The following is a 21,140-nucleotide window of genomic DNA, read 5'->3' on the forward strand; positions in this document are numbered from 1 at the left end:
GTGGCACAAAGTTGCTGTGTTTCCGGCGCGAATGTCACCGCGGTGCTAATGCGACGGCTGGAGAGAAATCGAGGTGGAAGAAAGGGATTAACCAGAGCCAGTGGCGGTACTGACCCATAAAGGGGACTTTAGAGCTTTTCCTTACGAAAACAAAGCAAGTAGATCTCGGTGATTGACTTCAAGGAGCAGATCCCTGCCGGCTCGGTTATTTACGTATCTGTCTAGATCGGAGGTAAGTGGTAAATGTATATATTAACGCTTCACCGAGGCTAACAGGCTTCCTAACGTTAGCGTAGCTGCTAACAGGTTTTAAGTACTATAGACGAACTTGAATAGGTTTGTCATTGGCTGGCTTCAGGCTTTTTTCCCCTAGGTGTCATGAACATTAGCATGTAAGAGATAGCCAGTGTTGTTTTATTCGTTCAGTTTGAGGGAGATCTCTCTCTGTCTCTCTTGTCGTGCCTGAAAAACTATGCTAGCAAGTTAAGGCCCGGCGTTCCTGCTTGTCATTAACCGGCTTGAGTAACATGGCGACATTACATGATTATGATTTATCTACAGTTCACAAGTCGTGTGTGTTAGCTGTGTTGGTTTAGAAAGCTGTCCCGTTGGCTTACTCCGCAAACTTGTTAGCTGTTTCGCTAACTCGGCTATTCCCAAGCTTGTATACGCAACTGGCTTTCAGTGGCCTAGCTGACTGTTCGCTAGCTAACACACGAACCTGTTAGTAATTCAGTGCGATATTACAGTGTGTATTGTGTGTTTAGAGGCGGACGATGTGGCGGACATATCACGATACTAAAGACATTTTCACCGTATCGCGAAATTTAGGATTGTTTGCACACCGGCAGAACAAAAAACAGGACATTAAAGCCTACACACAGAACTGTGCTAACACTAAAGTTTCTGAAATAAAAAATTCTATTTAATATTCAACGTGAGGGAAATTAAAACATAACAAAACAGTTCAGCTATTTGACAGACTGAGTAACATTGTTCCGGCTGTGTTATAAAAGTCCTGACTGGACACGCGATATGTGATATAATCTATATCGCGATATTCTATTATGTCCTGCCGTGTATCTGATCGATATTATTGGTTATTATTCTTATTCATTTCCAATAGCATAGTAACGTTTATTTGTCGTCTGCAATAAATCTCCTCCTAAGTATAAAATAAATAAATAAACAAACAAACAACAACAAAAACAGCCATCCATGGCCAATCAACTGAGCTTAAAAGTCAGTGTGAAGCCAGGCGGTTATCCCATGCTGCAGTTTAAGTGTCGTAACCTGCGTGTGATGTCAGTCAGTGAAGCATTAGGCACGCTGGTCACTGTACTATGTTACAGTGTGGATTACATTGAATTATTCAGAAGTCTATGTTGTGTTGGCGAGGCTATACTACCCATCGTGGTGTGTATCAGCTGTGATGTATCAGCCACTTGATTCTTACTTGCTTGAGTTGTGTTTGAAGCTTGGGATCAGACCACAGTATCGATATGTTTAGACGTTGGAGTTGTTAATAGTTTTATGACCATTACAGAGTCCACAAGGGTTCAAGATAGGTAGTGACAAGGCATATTATTAACAACAGACTGGGATTTATACAGTGCAATACAAAACAAACACAAGAAGATACACTTGTGTCGAAAGGAGCTAAAGATAGTGTAAACATAGTGTAATGCTGTCTCAAACAAAGCAGTTTTTTAGCTGTGCACAAACAACCTGCTGTTTTTCTCGGATGCAACTTTGGTGTGTGTTTATTCTATGTTTGAGTATAATTTGCATAAGAAGTCCTTTCACCTGTTGTTTAATCACTCTTTATCTTAAACCCAAGATTTTGCAGGTTGAGAAACTTTTAATGTTAGTCTTTTTTTTTTTTCTTTCAGTCTTTTAGTATTTTGTGTCCAATAAGTTGATCCTCACACTCTGTTCTTTTCTCGTTTTCAGGTTTAGGCATGAACTGAACTGAAAATGAATGTCAACCAGCAACCTCACATGGCCTCTCCTTACGGACAGCCGCAGTCTAGCTTCCAAGGCTACCCACAGTCTGGCTATGGGGGTCAGCAGATGCCTGGGGGTTACCCGGCCCAGTATGCTCCATACAACGGGCCTGCCTCTAATTTCCAAACAGGTCCACCTCAAGGTAAGTGTGTAAATATACAGACTGATTACATACAAATAACTAGCAATACTGAAACTCTTCATACAGTGTTATCAGTTTGTCTACAATTTGTCTACAATTGAGTGTCTACAATTTAATTAGTAGTTTGTGGTACATTAGTGACTAAGGTGTCAAGTACCAGTGAGGATGAGTTTGAATCATCCTGCCCCCCTGACTCCTGATTGATGTTTTTTTTTTTGCCTATCCCAGTTTTCATGGCTTTCTCTCTTGTATTTCAGGATATACTCCTTATGCAAGCTTTCCCTCTAAGGCTCTTGCAGCAAACTTAGTCTCTGACCTGTCCTCTTCCTCTCCTCTTGACTTGGGTAACTGTTTTCATTATGCTTGGCAGGCTGTCCTTTTCCCTGTCCCCTCTGTTTCCTACTGAGCACATAGTGCAGGGCAGCTGGATCATGTCTCTCGCCTCCAGGCTCACAGACCCGGCAGGATTCCATTGTGGCTCAGGAACCTTATACTGAGATCAAAAATGGACACTGTCACCCAGTTCATCTCTCAGATTCTTTTTCTTTTTCCCTTTCCTCTTGACATTTCCTTTCTTTGCCTCTACTGCAACCATCTCCGGAAAAAAAAAAAGTAGACTGGGCTGACTCAGTGATCCTCTAAATACCGACTTACTTATTTCCTTCTCATTTCTGTTCATCCTAATTGGCTAATACATGTATAGAAATCACATGTTTTGGAGATTTAGTCCGGCCTCAACTAGTATCTAGTAAATGTATTTATCATCAATGATTCTTTGCTTTTTAATTTGCACAGCTTCTTGAAAATTTGGTTTTTCCTAGGCTTTTGTTTATCAGAATTAAACTGGAAACATAGCAAAAGATAATGTAATTTGTAGAAGACTGGACAAATGTTAAGATTTCCTTTATAGTATAGCATTTTTGTTAATGTATACCATTATTTGAGTCTTTTTTTTTTTATTGCACAAAATTCAAATGTAGTCTATAACAATTTCAGAAAATATAAGGGTGAATTTCTAAATTAGAAACCTTTTTGTTCTGCAGGTATGAGAGGACCCCCCACATCCGGTGCACCCCCGGTGTCTGCAGCTCAGCCCTACTCACAGTTTGGGCAGAGTGACGTACAGAATGGCCCACCATCTATGGGTGCCCCTCCACAAAGGTTAAGATTTAGTGTATTCATAAGGAGAAATGTCTTAAAGCACCATCATATAACACAACTTGAGTGCAGAAATGAAATCAAGTCAGCAGTAGTGACTCTTCCTCAAGCCTGGGTGTATGAATGCAAGCATTTTTTACTTAATAACTTTATTATTTTTGTTAAAAGTCAGACTTGGCTGATAGTTTTGTTTAATTCAATTTAGTGCACTAAAATACAACTGCCCAGTTGGCCTAACGAAAAAGTGTCCACTTTATTGTCAGGAGATCACAAGTTCGAGTCGTGCCACAGCCATCAATAGTCAGAAGTCAAAGGGGAAAAATTGGCCTTGCTCACAGTATGGGAAGGCTGGTGTACTCTTTCTCCCCTGTCAATCAAAGAGAAAGTAGTCAATCATGGGCATCTTATGCATTAATATACAAGCTTATGTATACAGAAGAAGACCGATAGCACTTTACTTTGTTTTGTGATGCCCTGTGATGCAGCAGCTTACAAAGATGCAGTTTATTTGTGTCTTGGAGATCACATGTGTTAGCCTTCTTTCTCCTTAGTTGGTAGCTGTTGTATGACAGAAAAACTGATAGAGAATTGGCAGGTGATCAAAATTGGGGAAAATTTGTATGACTGAGATACAATTCCCATATTCAGCATGTATATGAAAAGTCAATTGATCCCTGTAGGTTTATTTAAAAAAAAAACATTTTAACAAACACACCCACATAGCATATTAGGGGTCATGTTGCATTTGATTAAGAGGCTTTTAACTCCAGTCCTGGAAACCATTGTCTAACCTACTCGCCCTACAAACCCTAGAAATGAATTGGTGTTAATTCAGGTTGTAGGGGAAAGACTGTAGTGTTTAAAACAAAAATAACTAAGCTTATAATAATAATAATATTTATTATTATTATTATTATTATTATTATTATTAAGTTTTTCCTCCCTCCCCTGTCTACTTGATAGGCCACCTGTGTCTCAGCCGTACACTCAAGGAGCAATGAACTTGTCAGGTCCTCAGCCTGCATACAACCAGCAGTTTGGAGCACCACCTACCAGTATGCAGCAGGTGACCAATCAGATGGCAGGCATGCAGGTTGGGTCCACTGTACCCTCCTCAGCTGGCTCAGGCTACGGTAAATACTCTGAGTTATCATGGACATTGATGCAACGTTAAATATAATTCAGAAATAGAGCACAGCTATCGTTTCAGTAGAACAGTGCTTAAATACATGTGGTCATTCTTTTTTCCGCCAGCTCAACCTGCCATCTCCCAGGCTCCTGTGTCAGCCCCTCAATCCTCTTTTGCCCCCACGTCTCCTGCCCCCACTTGGCCCCCTCCCACCTCAGGTGCACCCCATACATCAGCTCAGTCCTATTACGGGGCTCCTCCTCCTCCTCAGCAACCATTCCCAGGTACAGCCCCGCCTCACTCCTCTGCCCCTGGTCCGACCCAGCTCCCTCCTCCACCCATGGCTTCACAGCAGACTTTTAGTCAGGCCTCTCCTCTTTCACAGCCTCAATTCTCATCAGCTCCACCTACAGGTCCTGCTGCATCTTATGGAGGCCCACCACCACCACCACCAACAACAGTGCAGGCCACTCACCCTAGAGCACCCCTTCCCACTTCCCAGCCTTCAGCTTTCTCTGGAGGGCCTCCACCCAGCTCCGCCCCATCTCAGTATCCAGCAGCCATGCCCCCTGCCTCACAGCCCTCTCCATTCCACTCAGGTCCTCCTCCACCCACTGGTCCTGCTGGATTTCCAGCCCAAGCAGGTGCACCTCCCAGGCCTCCACACTCAGGCATGCAGGGCCCTCCTATGGCCTCTCAGGGGCCTCCCATGTCCCAAGCAAACCATGTGACTCCTTCACAGCCTGGGATGTTGCATGGACCCGCTGCTCCTGGAATGGCACCACTCCAGCCAGGGATGCAGGGATATCCACCTCAGCAGAATGGTGAGTGCCTGATTATTTAACAATGAATTGATTTACATTTTTAAGACTATGAGTATAAAAAAGGCAAATATTGCTCCTTCTAAGATAAGATTCCTTACACAGTCGTCAAAGATGACTAATGTATATTTGAGTAGTATAACATTTATTTGTACTTGCCTGTAGCAAAATAAAGTCGTTGGTTATGTGGTAGTAAAAGGCAGTTGTGCTAAACATATGGACTTGGAATTATGCCGTTAGCAAAAATCCTAAATTAAAAGTTATTATTTTTAATTTGTCATGCAATCTGGTTTAATTTTGAACAGAAATTGAATTACCCCCTCCCATATATGTTGTAGCATATCGTCAGATGCTATCTAGCAGCTTCTGTAGTCCTAAATGCACAAGCGGTTAAATCCCAGAACACAGGGTCCTATCCAAGGATAAATGTATCAAAGCACAGGCACCAGATTTGTTAGTCATTGTGGTATAAAAGCTTTATTAAAAAATTCTGTGACGTTCTGGTGATTCATCCTTGTATACAATACTAGAATTGTAATAAAAATGGTAAAATTACTTTGTGGTATTAAGGTCAGAGGCCCAATATCATAATGCTTTGTGTTACACAACATTGATGTATAAACTGTAATCTCTATTATTTGTAATGAATTGCGCACACACAATAACTAGATTAGAATTACACTCTGATGATATGATATTTATTTGACCAAGACTTGTGTGTTTTGTGCTTTATACCAGAACGTATTCTCCTGCTTTAGAGCAGGCTCGCTCTGGGTTGTCAAGGTTGCAAGCTTGTGTCCTACTTTGACACCTGGAAACATTAGCTTCTTGTTTTATAGTGCATGGAATTTTCCAGTGGCCTGACATTTTGCAGGAGATCCTATATAGGCAGGAGAATGGATCATTTGAAAAAGATAATGTTGCTTCAGTGTGTGAATGTGTATGTGTGTTTATTGTACAGTATCCTGAAGAGCTGTGTGTGTGTGTGGGTTCATTCAGGTGCTTTTGGGCAAGTCAGAGCTCCTCAGCCTGGCTATAGTGGACCATATTCTGGGCAGCAAGGCTTCGGAGCTCCGCCGCCTGCACAAGCTCCTCCTCCTCCAGCAGTGAAGAGACTTGATCCAGACTCCATCCCCAGCCCGGTACATAAACATTAACCCAACAGCACACACACACATGTACACGGTCTGTGACACATCTCACATTTTGTCACTGTTAAGCACATGTTGTATGTCCATTGTCTTTTTACCCCACCGTGTACTCAATTATCTGTACTCTTTTTATCCAAAAACGTATATCCACAGAGCTGTGTAGGCTTTGGTATTTTATTGTTTAACTGAGAGTAATAGTTTCAGTTATGTGCAGTGGTTTGTGTAAGCTAGGCCATGCTCTGGAGTCTCCTGTGTCTGATGTGCATGCACCATGGCGGAATAACAGATATGCAAATCCGGTGGATATTTAAGGCTTTTTAAAAAAAAAAGTTCTGCTTGAATATCGCATGTGTCACTGGCAATATTTGCATCCTCGTTCACTGGTATCGCTTTCTAAACAATGTAATTAATCATTGTTATTCTAGTCTTAAAAGCAGAGGTAACTGTGGTTACACATCTGTTTATCTTCTCTCTGCTCTCTTTCTGTTTTTGTTTTGGCTTTTTTTCCCCCCTCTCCTCTCTTTTAATCTTGCTGGACTAAATTGTTAAAATGTAAAGCAAGCCTCTGACATACCGCCTGTGCAGAAAACAAGACATAGAATAGACCCAGACGCTATTCCCAGCCCAGTAAGTGCCCTGTGTCTCTCTGCACGTCTGTGTTGTTGCACTAACCCTAATCTTTCTCTGTAGTCTTTGTTCCCCTTCTCAGCCAATCTCTTAATAACACCAATGACTGTAGATCTATTCAACTGTGTTTATTCTACAGCCGTTAAGTTTAAATGTATAATGGATCAGTTTCAACGTCCTGTTAGATTAATAGTTCAGTTTAAAGGCGATAAACATCAAGCATCTTTTGTTAATGGGCTTAGTTTTTCCCCATGATGTGCAGTTTTGTTGTAGGGGTGTTACAGTATCGCACCAAAAATTTCTCAAACCCTTTCCTGTACATTTGGACGTGGATACGGGCGTCTGCTCGATGCCGTAAATGTAATTGACTGCACTTAAATCACACGGCAGTGATCACTGTTTCTTATGGCACAGTGTTTGGACTGCACTGAAAGCCCTTTGGCAGTGTAATGTTATAGTGCTACCTCAGCTGTCTCCCCTAGCATTGTCATAATTTTTATCATACATGACATCTGTCTAACACACAAAAAAAAGATGTTGATGAACAAAACCCAATTAGGAAAAAAAAAAACCTTTATCTTTGGCTGAGCAGCACTCTAGATTTAGCTAATTAATTAATTATTTATATATTTTGGCACAATTTAATTCCTTTCTCCTCAAGCTTCTAATGATAATGTGAAGAATACTGACTTTTTTGTTTAACTAGATTATGATGGCTTGAAAATGTGAAAACTGTAACACCTCGTTTTTTGATAAGCCTCTTCCTGGATAGTCAGAGCTAAGCAATTGATCTATGGGAAATGAGTTGGATTTAAGAATACTGGCTTTTACACTTGTTGTAGGTCATTGGTGCTCACCTGATCTTCCCCTCCCTCTGTCTTTGCATGCTAATTTAGCCCTTGCATGTCTGACGTACTAGTTGATTGAAAGGTTTATGTAGCTGTGCATATGCATGTTCCGTTGGCTGTGTGGGTTTCTTTTTCTTTTCTTTTTTTTGAAAGGTGTGTGTGCACAAGTCAGTTGTATGCCTTTGCTCTCTCAGATTCAGGTGATTGAGGATGACAAGGTAAACAAAGGCAGCGAGCCTTTTGTCACTGGGGTCAGAGGTCAAGCCCCACCCCTTGTCACTACCAACTTCCATGTTAAAGATCAAGGTAAGAGGTGATGATAAACTCCTTAGGTTGCAACACAGTCTTCTGTGCTGATTGTACATGAAAGTGGAGTGACTTGTTGGATTTAAGGGATGAGAATTGTTTGCGTTGTACTTTTTATAGGGAATGCAAGTCCACGTTTCATCCGTTGCACAACCTATAACATGCCGTGTACCTCGGACATGGCCAAACAGTCCCAGGTGCCACTGGCTGCAGTCATCAAACCTCTGGCTAATCTGCCTCCAGATGAGGTGAGGCACTGTTTCATTATACAGTCTATATCTCAGTGTGGCTAATAGGCTCAAGAAATGGGAGACGGTCTTGCCTGCATTTCAAGCCCTGATTTCTTCAGTTCCTACCCACTAAATTCTAAACTTGTTTATTGAAAGTAGGCTTCTGTCTTGATGATAACCCAGCATGTATTAAAAAAATGTATTGATTAAAAAACTTATAAGCTAATTAATTCAAACAGCTTTGCTATTTGTGATGTAAAGCATAGTGTATGACACAGTGTACTTCCTAATGCAGACCAACTAATTTTTATTGAGTTTTTACAGGTAGCAATAGAGCCAAAACTGTAACAGTAATATGTCTTCGATCACAGATACGGGGCCTCATTTATCAACCTAGTAAAGTTGTGTGTGAATGAAAATAACTTCCAGAAATGCAGGTTTCCTTTGTTCTTGTTGTTTATTGATGAATGCTCATAAATGACCAGTAAATGACACGTAGTGATGGTCACAAATTCCATAAAAGTCAGCTTTGAGCTGAAAAAAATTCGGCCAAGGTAAAGCCTTACAAACAGACGTGGAATTTATTTGTTGCCTCAGTTCTATCCCAATAAAATGTTTATTCTTTTTGGCATAAAATCTTCCATACACTAAGGCCAATGTTTACAGCTGCTTGCAGGCATACTGGCCTGAGTATGTATGTGTTTTATGTATTTGTGTATGTGTGTGTTGACTCCTTTTATACATTTTTTTTTATATATATTTTAGTTAATGCCAATAATATAAAACAGCTGGTTTACACAAAATGTGCTCTTAGCCTGCATCCTAGTGAGCTAGCATAAGTATGGGCTTTTGATAGAGACTCAAATCAAAGCAAATCACTCTCGATAAGGATGTCTGCTAAATGCTGAAAATAATAAAACACAATTTATACTCGACAATATATTCCAGATATAAAAATGCCGCAATCCATTACCATTAATACAGTTTGAAGTCGATTAAGTCAAGGTTTATTTTAGTCGTCTTATATGCAAATTGACACAGGTTCAGGAGCACGAGTAGAATACAAATGTTTTCCACATACCCAATACCAAATTTCTTGTGTAAACGCTGTAATGAATAAATTACGCATAAATCTGTTTGTATCCAGCTTGATAAATGAAGCACAAGGTCTTAACCCTTTGACTGTTTGAATTTGTGCTGAGAATTAACCAACAGTCTCACATTTGTTCCTTTCAGAACCCTCCTTATGTAGTGGATCACGGGGAAAGCGGACCTATCCGCTGTAATCGCTGTAAGGCTTACATGTGTCCCTACATGCAGTTCATCGAGGGTGGAAGACGCTTCCAGTGTAGCTTCTGCAGCTGCGTCACGGAAGGCGAGTCATGTATTTTATATAAGTTCGTTGGTTTATCAGTTTTTTTAGGTAACAGGACATTCATTTCAGAAGTGTGATCTTTGTGTCATGTGAGTATATGGATTGTCTGTTGGAAGTAAATGAGCATTAGACATTATCTGCATGTTATTTAGGCTTCCTTTTAGGCTATATTATCATGTTTCAACTCTTTCTTCTTTTAGTGCCTCCACATTATTTCCAGCATCTGGACCACACAGGGAAGCGTGTAGACTGCTACGACCGACCCGAGCTGTCACTTGGCAGCTACGAGTTTGTAGCCACCGTGGATTATTGTAAGGTAAGCACTCAGGTCTCAATTTATTACTTATTAGCCAATGCAAATACTACTGTAGGGAAATTTACATAATGTGCTTGTCTTTTTTAATTATTTTTTTTTTATCCTTATTGCTTATAGAACAACAAGATTCCTCAGCCTCCAGCCTTCATCTTCTTAATTGACGTGTCCTACAATGCTGTGAAAAGTGGCATGGTGAAGATGGTATGCCAGGAGCTTAAGACCCTGTTGGACTTTTTGCCCAGGTCAGATTTTGAGCTGCTGGACTAAGATTAAAACAATCATTTTAGTTTTAGTGCATTATTATTTTAGTTATATTTTTTTCCCACTGAGCAAAGCACCGTCACTCAGATGCTTCTCTGTCTCTAATATTGTGTCTCTATATTTAGGGAGAACCCTGATGTGGAGTCCAGTATAAGAGTAGGTTTTGTGACCTACAACAAAGTGCTGCACTTCTACAATGTGAAGGCTTCTCTGGCCCAACCACAGATGATGGTGGTCTCAGATGTGGCAGACATGTTTGTGCCCTTGTTGGATGGATTTCTTGTCAATGTCTCTGAGTCCAGGGTTGTCATTGAGAGGTTAGTGTGGACTCTTTGTTAGAAAGAAATATAGATGGCTATTTTTTTGGCTGATGATCTAATAGCTATGGTGCTCTCTCTCTCTCTCTCTCTCTCTCTCTCTCTCTCTCTCTGCAGTTTGTTAGATCAGATCCCCGAGATGTTTGCTGACACACGAGAGACAGAGACTGTATTTGGTCCTGTTATCCAAGCTGGACTGGAAGCGCTTAAGGTATTTGTACTATGGACCAATTAAAGATTTTGCTATGAAATTGTTGGTCACATGGTAGCAAAATCACCTGTATGTAAAATGTATGTAAAAGGCTGAAGGCTGGTCTGTGTTTCTCAGGCTGCAGACTGCGCTGGAAAGCTGTTTCTCTTCCACACCTCTCTGCCCATCGCCGAAGCTCCGGGCAAGCTGAAGAACAGGGAAGACAAGAAACTGGTTGGCACAGACAAAGAAAAAGTACTGTCTTATTTGCCCTCTCATTATTATAGCTGTTTCCTAATTCAAATTATGAGCTCATAATTAATTGATAATTAATAATTGCTTTCCACTGCCTCTTCTCTTTTTTTTTTTCTTTTCCTCAGACTTTATTCCAGCCCCAAGTGAGCTTCTATGCTAACCTGGCAAAGGAGTGTGTGGCACAAGGCTGTTGTGTGGATCTCTTTTTGTTCCCTAATCAATATGTAGACGTGGCAACATTAGGGGTTGTACCTACTTCAACAGGAGGTTCCGTCTATAAATACACCTATTTCCAGGTCGGTGGAACAATTATGTATATTTGTTTCTCTCGATCCACAAAACGTATTGGAAACTTTAGATGTTTATTCTGACCTGCTTTGTAAAGTGTAACATTGTTGTGTGTGTGTGTGTGTGTGTGTGTGTGTCAGGCCCAGTCTGACCAGGAGAGGTTTCTGAACGATCTGAGGAAAGATGTGCAGAAGCAGGTGGGCTTTGATGCAGTGATGAGGGTTCGCACAAGCACTGGTGAGTAGATCAGACAGTTTGTATACATATATTCATATCTTAGAGCAAGAACTTGGAGCAAAATGACTATAGACCTAAGAGGCTTCAAAACAATGTTTAAATGAACTTGTCATTTTAATTGTGTTATTCTTAAAGCTTTCTTACTGGTGATAAAATGTTATTGTAAAGCATGCTGAATGTTAGTACGACTTAATAACAATTTTCATTGCTGATGAAATGAAGCCCTAATAGTAAGAGCAACCAACAACCAATTGTATATATGACTTGTGCCATTGCAAATGGTATAACGGCAGAGACCAAAGCAGCCGCTTTTGTCTTCTTGCCTCTCATTTATGTATAGGTTTCATTAGTAGACCATGCTATTACTACATTTATGTACAGGTTTCATTAGTAGACCACGCTATTACTACATTTATGTACAGGTTTCGTTAGTAGACCACGCTATTACTACATTTATGTACAGGTTTCGTTAGTAGACCACGCTATTACTACGTTTATGTACAGGTTTCGTTAGTAGACCACGCTATTACTACATTTAAAATGGGCCATTTAGGTACGGGAGCTATTATTCTCTGGACATTGCATGCTGTGGATGTGGAAATGATGTATGAAATCCGACCAGTGGAGACACATTTATAATATCAGGTGTGAACATCATCTCAGGTGTCTGCTCGTGATCTGATCCCCCGATGCATGTTAATGCCAGGAGAGAACAGGGCCTTAGTTAAGTCTTGGTGTATTTGTGCCCCTACATCTGCATGGTTAGGTTTTCATCACAGAAAATGAAATCGTCACACCTTTTTGGTTTTGATGCATCCTTTGAGCCTGTGTTTTGTGTCATGCACTACCAGGTATCCGGGCCACAGACTTTTTCGGTTCATTCTACATGAGCAACACCACAGACGTAGAGCTGGCATGTCTGGACTGTGACAAAACCGTCACAGTGGAGTTCAAACATGATGACAAGCTCAGTGAGGAGACTGGAGCACTCGTCCAGGTATGTGTGAGACAAGGAATCTTGACAAATAATGTTAAAATCTTTTGCCTTTAGTAATCATACTCTGTGTGTGTGTGTACAGTGTGCTGTGCTATACACCAGCTGTGGTGGTCAGCGGCGACTGCGTATCCACAACATGGCAGTGAACTGCTGTGCACAGCTGGCTGACTTGTACAGGAATTGTGAAACAGACACCATCATCAACTTCTTTGCTAAGTATGGTGAGTAAGACGAAATTCATGGCAGGTGTGGGGTTTTTTTGTGTGCATGTAGGTAAATTTTGCCATGAAGAAGTAGTTGTACATTGTGTAACAAAATCTGTTTCTGTTTTGTTTCTAGCTTACCGCAGTGTACTGAACAACCCTACCAAGAACGTGCGAGACAGTCTGGTGAACCAGTGTGCCCAGATCCTGGCCTGCTATCGCAAGAATTGTGCTAGCCCGTCTTCAGCTGGGCAGGTGAATACAGCTGCCCTCCCAATTACTGCTAATAGCAGTGTTACTGATTATAGTATAGCAGTTTGCACCAACATTTCTAATTATCCGGTGGCTTTGTGTGTAGCTGATCCTCCCAGAGTGCATGAAGCTGCTTCCTGTGTATCTCAACTGTGTACTGAAGAGTGATGTTCTGCACCCTGGAGCAGACATCTCCTTAGATGATCGCTCCTATCTGAAACAGCTGGTCAGCGCCATGGATGTGGCAGAGAGCCATGTTTTCTTTTACCCACGGCTGCTTCCAGTGGTGAGACACACATACAGACACACACACTCACTCACTAGTGCTGGTGACAAAATACACACAAAATAATGGTTATTCCATACGTTATTATTATAGCCTATTTTAATTTTGAGTCCAAAATCTAAGCACTTAAGTCATAGTGTTAAAATATTTGATAGGAGGTAAAATAAAAACCTGCAATTTATAATTATCTATAAATTCATGAAAATTACTAAAAAGTATTGATCTGTATTTAAATATGTTGAATGTCTTCGTATCTACAAATAGGTCAGGTTAAACTAGTATGTTTCTAATCTCATTATAAAAAGCCCTATAAACCTATAAGGTTTCAGTAGCTGAGTTGTGAATGATTTATGGTAATGGTTATATATTTCTGGCTAGTAATGAATCTATGTACGTGTTACCATATTTTGTTTTTATACAACTATATAAATCTATACGTGTTTATTATTATGGAGCCATATATGTTGTTGTTGCTGAATGCTTTTTGTCTTTTGTCTGTAGCACAAGTTGGATGTGGAGAGTGATGCTCTGCCTGTGGCAGTCAGGGACTCTGAAGAGAGGCTGTCTAAGGGGGGCATTTACCTCCTGGAGAATGGCCTAAACCTTTTCCTTTGGGTGGGGGTGAACACCCAGCAGGAGCTCCTCCAAAACATCTTTGACACCTCTGCCTTTAGCCTGATCGATCCTAACATGGTACAGCTTGCAAAAATCCTCATATCAAAGGCTTTGTGTATGTATTGTGAATGTATCTCACAGCTGACTTGTATTTTGCTGTAGACGTCTTTGCCAGCGTTGGATAATCCATTCTCCAAGAGGCTGAGGGAGGTTATCGAGTCTTTCCGTGCCGAGCGCTCTCGCTACATGAAGGTAAATCTGCCAGCAACCAAGCAGTTGTTTCCATATTACTCTATCACCTACATCCCTGTCTCATAATGATTTCTCAAATTCTTTGCATATTTTCTGCAATGGTACAGTACTTCTCTGTGCCTGGAATTTGTAATCATTTTTCTTTTTTTCTTTTTCAGCTGCTGGTAGTGAAGCAGGAAGACAAACTTGAGCTCATCTTTAAGCATTTCCTTGTGGAGGACAAAAACAACAGTGGTGGAGCTTCTTATGTGGACTTCTTGTGTCACATGCACAAGGAGATTCGCACCCTTCTGAGCTAGGACAGCTCCTTTTGCCCTTTATATTTTACAAACCAGTTCTGTCCTCCTGTCATTTCCCCTCCTCTAATGTACCGTTCTATGAAGCGCAGAAGGAAATTCATGTTTCTCTCTATGCTCTGTCACATTCTGGTGTCTGTCCGTGATTCGGTCGGGTGGGGTGGGGGTGCGAGCTGTGTGTGTGTGTGTGTGTGTGTGTGTGTGTGAGAGAGAGAGAGAATGTTTGTGTACATGAATTGGCATATGTATGAGGGATGCTGCTGATATTTCCCACCACTTCCCGATATAGTAACAGATTATCCAACGCAGCTGCTGTAAGGATCACTTTATTCCCGAACAAACACTTAAGTGCAGAATTAACAATGTGTTAATCAAAATGCAGGATAATAGGCTTTAAAACTGTGTGCATGTGTGTGGACTGTGAGTGTGGGAACACTGGCACCGTAGGTAGTAGTAAACACGTTAATGATTGAACCCGGTTTTCTCAAAAAGATCCCGACGAATAGAAATGAAAATTTCCAAATAACTTATTGTTTCCATCATTTCATTTTTTTTTTTTTGCTGTCGTGGATGTTTTCTGTTCAATTAGTCCTCGTGTTTGATTTACAGCCATGGCCTTACTGACCTATGTCTATTTCTCACCCATTTCTCTGCTGGTCTTTGTGTTTTGTTATCCTTTTATTGTAATCGGTATTGGTTTGAAAGTGTGCAGAAACCTCTTGCCTGGATGGATTAATTGGAAGCAGAATATTTAAGTGTGCTGTTCACTGTCCATACATCTAACTCTTCTGATTATAACTCTCACTATAAAATTCTATGCATCATGTTAGCTATGGACGGAGAAACATAACCAGCAAGCCTAACGTCTAAATGAAGAGGGAATCGAATGAGTGCTGAGTGAACTGCGCATGCCTGAAGCTGTGATACTGTGTGAGCATTGAGAACAGACGAAGAATTCTCCTATTGTGGAGAGGATATGGGGTCTATCAGAAAGCTGTCTGACTGGGCCGGATGATTTAGTTCAGATTAGCCAGCTGGACGGGAGTTTATGCAGTCGAGCTTTTCTTAATGAGGATGGAGACTGTCGTCCAGATGGCAGCCATCTTCAAAGAAAGCTTCAGTACCTGGGCTTATATTACAGGAACAGCTACACATACTTTTTCTGATGTCTCCAGATTTGTTTCTTTTATTTTTACCCCCCCCCCTTTTTTTTTTCTTTCAGTGTATGCTCCAAGTGCTAACCTGTATCATAAATCATTTGTGTATCATTTTACAATCCAATATTCATTTCTAAATGTTTTTGAGGGATATAATCCTGGGTGAAGCAGCCAGAGTCAGGCGCAGACATCAGCACTGACTTCTCGTCTGCCTTGGTCTTGTCTTTCTAGTGAAATAACCTATGTACAGCAAAGGCATACGGTAAGAGTAGCGGGAGAGATTTAGAACTGCCGATTTCTAACCGTTTTCAAGCATGTGCAGGATTGTGACTTGAAAAGCAATCAACACTGAATACCTTGTCATCACATGTATTTACATGTACAGAATTAAAAATCACATTTTAAACATGATGCCCAGTTAGTGTGCTTTGTTGGATGTAATGAGAAATCAGCAATGAGAAAACTGCCAGTTTTATCGGCAGGTCTCGAAGGGAACGATTGCATCATCACAGACTTCTCTCTTTTCTGTCTTTCTTTCATTTCTTATGGTTATATGTTTTCTTATAATTGTCTGCCCAAGTACTGCTCCTAGAGTTCCACTGAAAAAAGCACTGATGAAGCGAGAGCTGGAGTGAATGTTCATCCTGCTGTAATCTCAAGTGTTTATATAATGATCGGTCCTCATGAAATTCCTAAGAGAAAGGAGGGATCTACCTTTAATCACTGCCCTTTTTAGATTTTTTTTTTTTTTTTTGTCATTTTCATTTCTTTTGTATCTGACTTTCTTTCCATGCCTATCTTAACCTCACAATACGTGTTTGTGTTTAAGTTCACAACTCATGTCTTATCTTTGCCACTTAACTGCAAAATAAATCTCTAAATCAATGTGTTGGTTGACTCTTCCCAGTTGATTAGATATAATCAGCACATCGGGACAGCTGGAAATAGCCTGGTGTAGGTAATATCCCCATTGTTTCTGTGCTGTCTTCTTTATTTTACAGGTTCCCACCCAGGGATGCTCTGTCCTGAACATTCGTGTTTCCTTCTCCTCTCTGCACACGCTTCAGCTAATTAACAGCACTTCCTGAGGTTGTAGTAGATTGGGATGTTTGAGCATGGAAAACACAAAAATGTGAACCAGTAAAAAAACAAATTTATCAATTTTGATTTATTTCTTAAAAGTTGTTCATGCTCTATAAATGGTATTGTGACAGGTGTGCAACATGGACAATACAAACTGTGATGTAACAGTTGACTGTAGTTATTTTAGAGAACTGAAAAATCGTGGGGTGACAAATTAGAGGCTATTCTAGTTTCTTACAGCACTATGAGTCTTTTACAATATGCATATCCCCATATTTCTGCTGTGTTTTCATACACACATATGATAAGATCCACAATTCTCACCCGAAACTTTGTACATTACTACCCAGTGTCTCACTACCAGGCATGCTCTTACCAGTTAAAACAATAGCCAGTTTAAATAAATACATACATAAAAGGTTTTTTAAAAAAGATCTATGTCCAGTAATTTATCATCTGCCTTTCCTAATCCCCAGATCAAGAGTTGTTTCTTATTGACACGTATTGTATACCCCAGTCTTATTCATGGGGCAGTGGTAGCTCAAGTGGTTAAGGCTCTGGGTCATTGACCAGCAGATTGGGGGTTCAAGCCCCAGCACTGCCATGCTGCAACTTTCGGGTCCTCGAGCAAGGCCCTCAACTCACCCTGCTCCAGGAGCGCTGACCCTGTGCTCTGACACTGACCCCCAAGGATAGGATATGCAAAGAAAGAATTTTACTGTGCAGTAATGTATATGTGACAAATAAAGACAACTTAACTAAATTGCTGGCTGGGCTTTATTACAATGCAGCTTCTAGACTAAAATCAGGTTATAAGCAGTTAGATCAACAGTAACAATGATGCTAACATTAAAAAGCTTTTCTCTCCTTCACTCTAATGTTTCTGCTATGAATGCTATCATCCTCTGCTTTTTGCTCTTTCTTTGCAATCTGCTCAGAGGGAATGTTGATTAAATGAGCGCCTGCTCAGCTAGTCAAATTCTATTTGTTTTCTCATTTTTAATATATTTCACACACACACACGTCTGTGTTGAACTGCCTCGAGTTTGACACCTGCTATTAGATCTTTAATTTATCTTTATGTTTAGTTTTAAAGGGGTTGAATGTTTACATATTTTTTTGTGCACAAATTATGATTGGAAAATATCTTTGAATACTGAACAATGCTTAGGAATATTGCTGTGAAAGGACTCTTTCTTTGAATTAGTCTTCTTAGCCCTATTTACTTACAAGGCGATTCGTGAAGCATAGTTTTATCAGATGGGATCAGTTTGATGAGAAACAGAGCTCCTGTCTTTGTGTTCATTGCAATTACAATTCACCTTGCACTTTAGGGTTGCTCTAGGGGCAGCAAAGTGAAGTGCTATGTATATATCAGCACAACCTTTATATCTAGTACATCCAGTACAAGTAGAAAGCTGCAAGTTAAATAAATACACCAACTTTATACGAACATATTATCTGTCAGAGACAATAGAATTCACAAACCCAGTACTCACATCCACAAAGGAATCATTTAGTCCTACGTCTTGGTACTGATGTCGACGTCTGAAACTCGGGATAATAGATGATTCAAAAGTGTAAAGAATGGTTTTGTCAGTAGGATAGATCTCTTCCTCCACCTTTACAAAGCTGGCTAATCTAATTTTTGTCCCCTTTAATAAGATCTCGAGATCAAATATCATATTAGCAGCAACCTGGCAACCTCACACATGTCTTTAAATCCAAGCCTTTAGGAATACATTTGCCTTTTCAGCACTTTTCCAAGCCGTGGGTTAAACCCATGTTCTCTTATGCCTCCTGTCTAATTTGTTTTCAAGCTCATCATTGGCCTTCCCTCCACACGCTTATCATTTATTTCACAGCAGGTATTCTGAGGTTTTGTGCACTAGCTGTGCATCAACAAGGTAGATGTTTCAAATAAAATGCCACTAAGAAGATGCAGTGCTTGAAAACAATGCTTCTTTGTCTCATACACTAAATCCCAGCACAATAATCATTACTGTGCCTCTGACACTGGTGTACTGAGAATGGTATGGTCCACCACCTAAATATCATCTGTTCAGGGATGGTTCGGGTCTACCGAGGGGCTGAGAAACTGGAATTTAGGTGCGTCATTATAACCCCACATGGAAATGAGAACGGCTCAATGGGTGTGTCTTTAGGACAATAGATGAGAATGTGGATGAGTCCTTATATGGAAGAATTCAAGTAGGAGGAAGGAATTCATCAGATTTTCACAGATTCTTTTTTGTGTTCTTGTTAAACTGACAGGAGGAGGATTTTTTTAAGATTTTAAGATAATGATGTGTGGGGTTTGTTTGGATGAGAAGCATTTCATCCGTCCATCCATCCATTTACTGTACCGCTTATTCTATATTCTATATTCTATATGTTATCGGGAGCCTTGGCAGGGAACACCATGGACACCCTGTACACCTAATCAATCACAGGGCACAGTCATACACACACTATGGACAATGTAGAAATGCCCACAACACACACATCTCTGGAAGTATAACTCATCGAATTATACAATTCTATAAATGCAACTTAGTACATCCAAGGTGTTTTAGAGTGGAAAGAGCTGACTCTTACTTTTGAGGAGAGCAGACTAATCCATAATTCCCATCACTAATACATGGTGCTTGACAAAATGACAACCCATTTATCAGTCATGGTTTATACTTGAAAGACAGGATGCATCTGTTCTGCATTGTAAAAGTTTGTCCAGCAGAGGCTGCTCTTCCTACTCCACAGTCTCTGCCCGGTGCTTCTTTTGTCCTCTTTACCTCCCGCATGAGCAGATCCCTTTACATTTATGCATAAATCTCCTAGCCTTGTCTCCTGTCTGGAGGCTTACTAATGAGCCTGCAGTCAGCCCTGAGAGAGGCAAAGGGGGGCAGGACTCTGTGGCCATCTGTGTATGAGTGCACGTTGGTGTGCTGGGACAGACAGCTCCACCCGCCCACCAGGATGACCACCTGCCTCTTCTTGCATCATTACCTGTCAGCTATGTGGGTCACTGCTGTATGTGTGTGTGTGTGTGTGTGTGTGTGTGTGTATCCTTAGCTACCTGCCCTGATTGCAAAATGCAGTACAATGTTACTTATAGTCCTGCTTAAAACAGAAATGGCACTGTAACATGATGCTCTGTTTTAATCTTTAGTTTGTGGCACAGCAGATACTGCGGTATTCAAACTTCACACTTCTCAGCATTGCCCCATAAACACACACATACACACAAAAGCTTGTTGTTGAGAGGTAGGCAAGTGTTCATGTTTTTTATCAAATGAGGTCAGAGGTTGACTATAGATAGTTTGAGTCTGTGCTAACAATGAAAGAGCAAAGAAGGAGGAAGGGAGAGGAAAATGGAAGGATGCTGCACCCTTGCGCACTCCCCAAGCCCCCTAGCTCGTCCATCACCATGTCTGGCACTTGCTGAGGACTTGCGAAGGAGAACCCAGCAGCAAGCCTCACAGCAATTTCTCTCACTGATCCTAGGTCACTTCTGATGCTTAGTGAAAATAATCTGCACTGAAGCCTGGTAAAAACGTGGAACTGAACACAAATCAGCTTTTAAATAGTGTTGCTGGCACTGACCCACATCTTCAGCGGCTCATTTGCACCGCCACGATACAGACTGACTTTGCCCTCAACAGTCCTTGGTCAAGAGGACTAAACTGCCCATGGCTCATGGTTTCACGCTTCAGAACACTGACCTACTAAATCAAACAGACTTTTCAACAGAACAAAAAATTAGTATTGCTGCATACATATCATTCAGATTATGTCACATTTCTGGCTCTGTGGGCAAAATATATGTAACATGTACATGTGTTTGAGTGCATTTTAATCAGGTTGGTTTTTTGTTTTTTTGTTTTTTTTTTAAAGAAAAGCAGGCCTCTCTTGAAAGTGATGTCGTCTGTCCTTGATCCAGATGGTTGGTTGCGTACAGGCCAGAGCAGGAACATCATTTACACCCATACAGTGCCCCCCCTCCACGATTCCACCTGAGTCATCCATCTACACTACAGCCTGGTAGTAGTGTGTGTGTGTGCGTGTGTGTGTGTGTGTGTGTGTGTGTGTGTGTAGAGGACAGATGTAGGATACTGGGGACTGGCACTGATGCCCCCGCTGTGTGTATCTCCACAGCCTGAGAGCAAAACCTCTTCCAGAAAAAAAAAACACACACACACATTTCAAGCTGGACCATTTTAATCTATTTACCCATCTGGGCCACTGACTCCTGGTCTCTCCAACTATCTGCATTTACTCATTTTCCTACTTTCTGTCTTCCTCCCAGAAAAATAGAGCCTTTAAAACTATGGAATCACTTCC

The 21,140-nt window shown here is 40.9% G+C and overlaps 1 protein-coding gene across 4 annotated transcripts; it reads left to right on the top strand.

Annotated features, from left to right (window-relative positions):
* The first annotated feature begins 9 nt into the window (after positions 1-9).
* sec24c (SEC24 homolog C, COPII coat complex component) lies at positions 10-16,127 on the top strand. 4 transcript variants are annotated; one of them, XM_058406312.1, is made up of 25 exons: positions 10-232; positions 1,954-2,149; positions 2,407-2,493; positions 3,193-3,310; positions 4,271-4,440; positions 4,562-5,260; positions 6,257-6,399; positions 6,967-7,035; positions 8,078-8,189; positions 8,310-8,437; positions 9,656-9,794; positions 9,995-10,110; positions 10,228-10,352; positions 10,497-10,688; positions 10,806-10,899; positions 11,017-11,133; positions 11,259-11,429; positions 11,562-11,658; positions 12,510-12,655; positions 12,738-12,876; positions 12,995-13,113; positions 13,217-13,396; positions 13,898-14,089; positions 14,174-14,263; positions 14,422-16,127. In XM_058406312.1, the coding sequence occupies exons 2-25, from the start codon at positions 1,978-1,980 to the stop codon at positions 14,560-14,562; spliced, it is 3,756 nt and encodes a 1,251-aa protein (XP_058262295.1). In that variant the 5' UTR covers positions 10-232; positions 1,954-1,977; the 3' UTR covers positions 14,563-16,127. The 4 variants fall into 4 exon arrangements, with proteins under 4 accessions (XP_058262295.1, XP_058262296.1, XP_058262297.1 ...); XM_058406313.1 differs by lacking the exon at positions 6,967-7,035 and having other exon boundaries at positions 11-232; XM_058406314.1 differs by lacking the exon at positions 2,407-2,493 and having other exon boundaries at positions 11-232.
* The last annotated feature ends 5,013 nt before the right edge of the window (positions 16,128-21,140 follow it).

This window comes from Hemibagrus wyckioides, linkage group LG13 (assembly GCF_019097595.1).
Source record: "Hemibagrus wyckioides isolate EC202008001 linkage group LG13, SWU_Hwy_1.0, whole genome shotgun sequence".
Classification (NCBI taxonomy): domain Eukaryota; kingdom Metazoa; phylum Chordata; class Actinopteri; order Siluriformes; family Bagridae; genus Hemibagrus; species Hemibagrus wyckioides.